Below are 7,500 nucleotides of genomic sequence, written 5' to 3'. Positions count from 1 at the left end.
CTCCCTCTCTCTGCCTCTCTCTCTCTCTCACTCTCTCTCTCACTCATTCACTCTCTCTCTCTCACTCTCTCGCTCTCACTCTCTCTCTCCCTCTCTCCCTGTATCCTGGTTGAAGGAGGATATTGGGGGAATTTTGTCTGGCAGGGGAGCTGCAGGGACAATGGCTGCCTTTGATTGGTCGCATTCATAGGGTGCATTCTTTCCATCAACCAAATCTGTCCACTTAAAGGTGACAGTTAACCAGCCTCAACCTAGACACACACTCAGACACAAGCCTGCACATCCCCCCCCCCCCCCCCCACACATACATACAGATATGCACACACACACACACACACATACAGTACACAGTCAAAAGACACACACACATAATACCCATACGCACAAAAAGCATCAGCCAACAGATGAATGCCTAACAGACCCACAAAAACACTTCCATCATCTTTCTGGAGGATTCAGCTAAAAGAACAGAGGCCGTCTCTGGTCTCAAATGACCCCTCTCTGTAGACCAGCGCGTCACCAGCCGCCAGACAGAGGCACGAGATCATCAAGCGCAGAAACGCACTGCAGATAATGCCTCTTATTCTTCATTGTGAGCAGAAACGAGGAGGCTGACTCCACTCCTGCTAGAATGGAGACTCTGTTTGCGAGCGTGGCCCGGCCGGCCGGCAGCTGGGAAAGTGCTTTTGCGGGGACGGAGCCATCGCGGCTGTTATACAAGGGACACCCATCACATGACGGGCCCAAGAAATAAATTGCAGCCCGGTGACATCATTCCCCCGAGCGCACGGCGCGGCGGCGTGCGGCTCTCTGCACTAGTTTGCTCAGCGGGTGTGCACGTGTGTCTGCGTGTGTCTGTGTGTGTGTGTGTGTGTGTGTGTGTGTGTGTGTGTGTGTGTGTATGTGTGTGTGTGTGTGTGTGTGTTTGTGTGTGTCTGTGTGTGTGCGTGTGTGTGCCGTGTGTGTGTGTGTGTGAGTGTGTGTGTGTCTGCATGTGTCATCAGGGTCCTGTAAAAACTGTGGTGCTCTGGACCCCTGAGCCCCACATGCGGCCGCGTCCTGTCCTGAGCTCATGGCTGGCACAGGGACAGGCCTTCTTCATTTGCTGTTGACTCCGCAACTGAGGTCATGGTCAGAGAATGATGGAGAGGGGGGTGGCTGAGCACCTTCCCTTCCCCAAAGAAACCACCCAAGCCTGGGGTGAGAGCAGCCGGGATTCCTGCCTGTTCCTGCCTCTGTGTGGATCTCTATAGATCAGGGCTGCAGTCCACAAAATAACATCATAATGTATATAGACCAGCATTCAAAATGATGCTGTTTCTGAAATGATGCCACGACTGTGGCAATGCAAAGCCTTTTGGGAAACGTAGTTTTGAAAACGTCTGAATATTTAACTTCCTGTCCTACCTTTCGCATCTGTGACAGAAGCCCTTCAAACTCCTTCAGGTCCAGTGTCGGGCCGCTGTAAGACGCACAGCTGTTCGCAGCCTTCCCCAGCCAGTATATGGTGATCAGCACCTGTGACAATAAAAACAAACCAGTAAACAAAAATATTCACAAACACCTCCCAGCACACACACACACACACACACACACACACACACACACACACAACCAAGCCACCTGTTCAACTGAACAGGACACTATTCATTCCGCAGAGAGGAAACCTGCCAATGTCACTTCACGGTATATAAACGCCACATTACGTAAGTCACTCCACAGACATCTCGATCATCTGACAGATGAGCACATTTTTCCACTTGTTTTATTCACATGGCCTAGCCTGTGGTCAAAGGCAGGTGAAGCTAGTTCTTTCCCAGACGACAGCTATCGCGACAGCTTGCAATGGCCGCCTGCACAGATCCTCAGCTGCGGCCCCTCAGACCCAGCAATGCTGGCGTACTCCGGGGACCTGGGGGACAGGAGCAATCTGCATGTTTCACAGCGGGATGTGTGGAGCCGATGACAGGGTTACAGCTCGAGGACCTCAAGAGTCCCTCAGATGATACAACAGCAAAGCAGATCGAGCTAACGGCTAACTGAGGGGAGGGAGAGAGAGAGAGAGGGGGCGCTGTAGCCCTGTGACGGCCATGTTTGAAGGAGGACTAACACAGGTGTAAGAAATTAAGGAGTCCTCGAGGTCCAAATAAGAATCAAGTTTTAATCCAATAATGCGCAGTAGCAAAGTACAAGAAACACTTTGGATTCAACAGCGTAAAAATGTAATGCATTACCATGACAATGTAAAACAACACACTATATACCTCTCTAGTTAGCATTAGACACCATTTGTGGCAGAAGTTGGGTTAGATAACTGATATCAAACTTTTACTCCTGTTACTTCAGGAAGGATTGTATCAATTTCCTACAAAGGGTAACAGCCTACTAAAGCATATGCCCCAGAGTCTAAACCACTGATTAGACTATTTATACAAGCCTAGTCATGGACCACAAACACAAACAACCCCCCCCCCCCCCCCCCCCCCCCCCCCCCCCACTATCCCCAACACCACACACACACACACAAGGGATGGATGAACAAACATCTTCCTGTACGACTCTGAGTCAGACGGTGCCTGATAATGCGACAAAAACGAGGGCAAACAAACCCACCAGAACACACAGCTCCCTTTCCACAGCTAGAGCTGCAAGCCATAATGACTAGTGGGGTCTGCAAGCCAAACAAACCTGTACACACACACACGGACACACGGACACACGGACACACAGACACAGACACACAAAAACACAGACACAAGCACACACAAACAATACCAAACAAGACAAGCTTAGACCTTGTTTGCCCAATCTAGAACACGCTTTTCCTTGATAACAGCATGTACACACACACACACACAGACACACACACTTGAGGGGGCATCTGGGCGTGCTGAAAAGCCTTGTCTGCCCGTCGCCCGGTGTCTCTGTGGCCAGACACAATCAGGCCCTGTGTGTTTACCATGGGCCTCTGCACAAACAAGACAAGAGTCTCCCTTGTCACCTCTCCTCACCGCCTCTGGCCAAGCCAGCAGCCTTCACAGACACAGGCGCAACAAAAGACACTTGACATAGGGCTCCTACATCACACAGCACTGGGCTTACAAGAGTGTGTGTATGTGTGTGTGTGTCTGTGTGTGTAAGAGAGTGAGTGTGTGTGTTTGTGTGTGTGTGTGTGTGTGTGTGTGTGTGTGTGGTGTGTGTGTGTGTGTGTGTGTGAGAGAGCTAGAGATAGAGAGAGAGAGTGAGTGAGAGAGAGAGAGAGTGAGAGAGAGAGAGAGCGAGAGCTATTGTGAAGAAGTTTGTGTGTGTATCTGTCTGTGTGTGTGTGTGTGTGTGTGAGTGTGTGTGTGTGTGTGTATGTGTGTGCGTGTGTGTGTGTGAGTGAGCGAGAGTGAGAGAGAGAGAGAGAGAGAGTGAGTGAGACAGAGAGCTTATGTGAAGACGTTTGTGTGTGTATCTGTGTGTGTGTGTGTGTGTGTTGTGAGTGTGTGAATGTGTGTGTTTTCTTGTGTGTGTGTATTGTACACAGATAGCTTACGTCATACGAGCGCACCGAAACTGCACTGACTCAGCAAGCAGAGCCGAGACTCCTGCACCACAGATGCATAGCAAGTCCCCCTCCCATCTCATCCACACACACACACACACACACTCTCAGACATACACACTCACACTCTCTCACACACACACACACTCTTAGACATACACACTCACACTCTCTCACACACACACACTCGCACACACACACACACAGACACACACAAACACACTCAAACAAACACTCTCACACACACACTCTCACGACCCCCCCCCCCCCCACACACACACACACACTCACACACTTACATAGGTAATTAGTAATGAAGCTCCACAGGTATGTGAGGAATTGCACATCCCCAGCTGCTCACAAATGTGTGTGTGTGTGTGTGTGTGTGTGTGTGTGTGTGTGTGTGTGTGTGTGTGTGTGTGTGTGTGTGTGTTGGGAGCCATTTCAACATGCCTGTTTGACATGCGTGTTACATCATCCACTTCTGTCATCTCATACTTAAAGGTGCATTAAGGATTAATAGCTATTCGCTAAAGGTATGCTAGCAGCTAAAACTAACGAAATCTCTTGAAATGTGCTGACTTTGACATTATGACAAACTAATTACTCAACGACTGTCCTTACACAGTCAAACATCAATCATGTGCAACACAAGACTAAGCAAGACGGCAAATAAGCTACTTACTAGATCGGCAGAAGGTAATCAAAGTCAGGTCGGCGGGCATCGGCAGGCAAAACTACAGAAGGCAGTTATATGCCTATCGACCCTGCTATGCCATTGGCACGGACGCAATTCTCCATATTAAAAGTCATTGTAGCGCCCCAATTTTTTTTAAGCTGTTATTTTAAGGTTAAACTGCTTATCCTAACCCTAATCCTGAAGCATAATTGTTGCATATTGTGCCTTTAACATATCTGCATGTAATCTGAAAATCAACAACCAAACTGAGGCGGAAGATTCCATGTTTTTTTATACCATACCCAAATTGGTGCAAAATAAATAAACAACACTGAATAAAATAGTAACTGGTGATGACTGTGTGTGTGTGTGTGTGTGTGTGTGTGTGTGTGTGTGTGTGTGTGTGTGTACAGCTACCGCCTCAGTGGCTGTGCATCAGCTGGTGTAATTGAGCGTGCTCAGATGATCAGCGAGGTGTGTCTCAAACACATCTGACAGCCCTGAAGCAAGACTGACAGAGTGGTGAGCAGCAGGTTTCGCTTCGGTGGTTTGCGGTAGCTGTCATCTCTGACTGACGTGAAGATGGCCACGCCACCTGTCCGTCACAACAGACTCTTTCATTCCTTCAGGGCCAGCCTTGTGTGCTGTGACAATGACTGGATTACACAACCAGCTGGGAGTATTTACTCATAAACACACCACGCTCTGCCATGTTTACCCTGTTTGGGACTGTCCAAACACCAGTAATGCCATTGTTGTCCCAGGCTAAGCTGCCATAGCACCACCACAACACAATGCCGTCAGTTATCATAAGAGCATAAATAAATCTAAATCCTAACAAAGGAGAATCCTCGTTTACTTGTTATAACACCTGGATGCAGAGGCTGCCTGATTTACTGCCTGCTCAGAAACAGCTGGACTTTAAGGTCTGTTTGTGTTTCTCTGCTGGAGTTGATGAGCAGCACTCTGGGGAGAACAGTAGTGGTCCTTTAGCAGGGTGCAGCTATTCCCACCTCAGCTAATGCTCAGCAGTCTGCAGTGCCTAACCACACACACACACACACACACACACACACACACACACACACACATACAGACACACACACACACACACACACACACACACACACACACACACACAAGCACACACACACACACACACACACACACAAATACACACAGAAGACGTTTCTGTGTCTACAAACGATGCCAGGAACACTGAGGCATGTCCAATCGAAACTACCGTATGACACAAACGGCACGCCTTTCCTGCGAGCATGGTAACGGTTTGTCTCATTAGCACACACACACACACACACACACACACACACGCGCACACACACACATACAGGAGAGCGGCAGGTCTGAAATTCTTACAGAGCGAGCTGAGGGCGAACACAGACCCACCGCTGAGGCGGGACACATCATCAAAAATGCAGCACAAGCGATAACACATGAAGAGCTTAAGCAACTGAGAGAGAAAGAGGGAGAGGAACAAACAGAGGGACAGAGAGAGAGAGAGAGAGAGAGAGAGAGAGGAACAAACAGAGGGACAGAGAGAGCGAGAGAGAGAGAGAAATAGACCGACAGGCAGAGAGGTTGAGAGAGAAGTAAGGAGAGTGACTGACACATTGACAGGTACATTCAGGGAAATACAGAAGATCAACACTTACATTCTTTAGCCTCCTGCTGCAGTCAGATCCTCTGTGAGAGAGAGAGAGAGAGGGAGAGAGAGAGAGACACTGTGGGTTACCTGAAGGTGAACAGCATTCAAAAACGACAACAAAATAAATCACTAGAAGCGGGAGCAGGTGGAGAGGAGTAAACAGCTGCTGCTCTGTGGAAATACCCCCGTGCTAGGAGCGAGAGAGAGAGAGTGAGAGAGAGAGAGAGGGAGAGAGAGAGAGAGAGAGAAAAGAACAGTGTTCCACCTCGCGTCAGCCGCAGTCTGACACCACCCCTGCCTCTCGCTATCTCCGCTCCACTCCACTCGCTCACTCGCTGGCTTTGACGTCCCTGCCGACGGTTTTTCCCCTTTAAAGATGTCTCTAGGCTACATCACATGGAGGAAGGCCTCAATTGCCTCCCTCTCTCTCTCTCTCTCTCTCTCTCTCTCTCTCACACACACACACTCCTCTCTCTCCCTGTCTCCTCCACCCTCCCTCCGCTCTCACTCACGCCTGCGCTGCTCCCTCTTGTATGAAATATGCACAAGCTCCAAAAACACGATGGCCTGAACAGGCAGCAGACGAGCCTGCTTCTCTTAACACACTCTCGCCATCACCCTCCCTGCCTGCCCGAGACAATTCTCCGCAGAAATCTCTATGGAAACCAGACTTGAGACTTGCACTTGAGACTTGCATATGCATGTGCATTCATGTGTATAAGGAGTAGGATCAGACCAAATGCTTTAAGATCGTTCCCTCCAATTTTAGATCAAGCTTTCTGTTTCCACAGCAACGGAACTGGTATCAGTGCTTTTAGTGTTGATTTTTTTATAGGAGCTCTTAGGAGGTTTTCCTTAATTAGTTCAAGGCTGATTTTAGGACTTGTAAAAGTCCAATACAACCACAATGGTAAAGGCAGACAGAGGAAAGAAGATGGACATAGATGAAGAAAGACAGAGAAGAAAGGAAGTGATGATTGAAGAAGAGAGACAGAGACGGTGAGGAGCAGAAGAGCAGAAATACAGTCCAGAGGGCAACAGTGGCAGGAGGGGTTATTGGAGCTCTAAATAGGGGTAGAGAAGGGGGCATTGGAAAGTATCCATGAGGACATATAGGAGTGGATATGGAACAGACGTAGGGGTAAGGGTACAGGTGTGAGTATGGGGAAGGGGTACAGCAGTGAGTATGGGGAAGGGGTACAGGTAGGGGTACAGCAGAGAGTATGGGACAGAGGTACAGGTAGGGGTATATGAACGGGGGTGGGAGGTGGCAAAGGTAAGGAAGGGGTACAGGAGTGAGTATGGGGAAGGGGTACGGGTAGGGGTACAGCAGAGAGTATGGAACAGAGATACAAGTAGGGGTACAGGAGTGAGTATGGAACAGAGATACAGGTAGGGGTACAGGAGAGAGTATGGAACAGAGATACAGGTAGGGGTACAGGAGAGAGTATGGAACAGAGGTACAGGTAGGGGTACAGGAGTGAGTATGGAACAGAGGTACAGGTAGGGGTACAGGAGTGAGTATGGGAAAGGGGCACAGGTAGGGGTATATGAGGGGGTGTGAGAGGTGGCACAGGTAAGGGAGGAGTGAGAGAGAGCAAGCAGACA

The 7,500-nt window shown here is 49.2% G+C and overlaps 1 protein-coding gene across 4 annotated transcripts in view; it reads right to left on the bottom strand.

Moving 5' to 3' along the window:
* The window catches only part of limch1b (LIM and calponin homology domains 1b), a 99,927-nt gene that overhangs the window by 34,144 nt on the left and 58,283 nt on the right, over positions 1-7,500 (bottom strand). For all 4 annotated transcript variants that reach the window (XM_080840097.1, XM_080840098.1, XM_080840099.1 and 1 more), the window contains exons 5-6: positions 5,900-5,930; positions 1,408-1,518 (exon numbers count right to left, since the gene is read on the bottom strand). In XM_080840097.1, coding sequence (XP_080696223.1) covers positions 1,408-1,518; positions 5,900-5,930 — 142 coding nt within the window. The remainder of the gene's footprint in view (positions 1-1,407; positions 1,519-5,899; positions 5,931-7,500) is intronic.

This window comes from Sprattus sprattus (genome assembly GCF_963457725.1).
Source record: "Sprattus sprattus genome assembly, chromosome: 6".
In the NCBI taxonomy this organism is placed as follows: Eukaryota; Metazoa; Chordata; class Actinopteri; order Clupeiformes; family Clupeidae; genus Sprattus; species Sprattus sprattus.
This window is presented reverse-complemented; position numbering and strand designations above follow the sequence as displayed.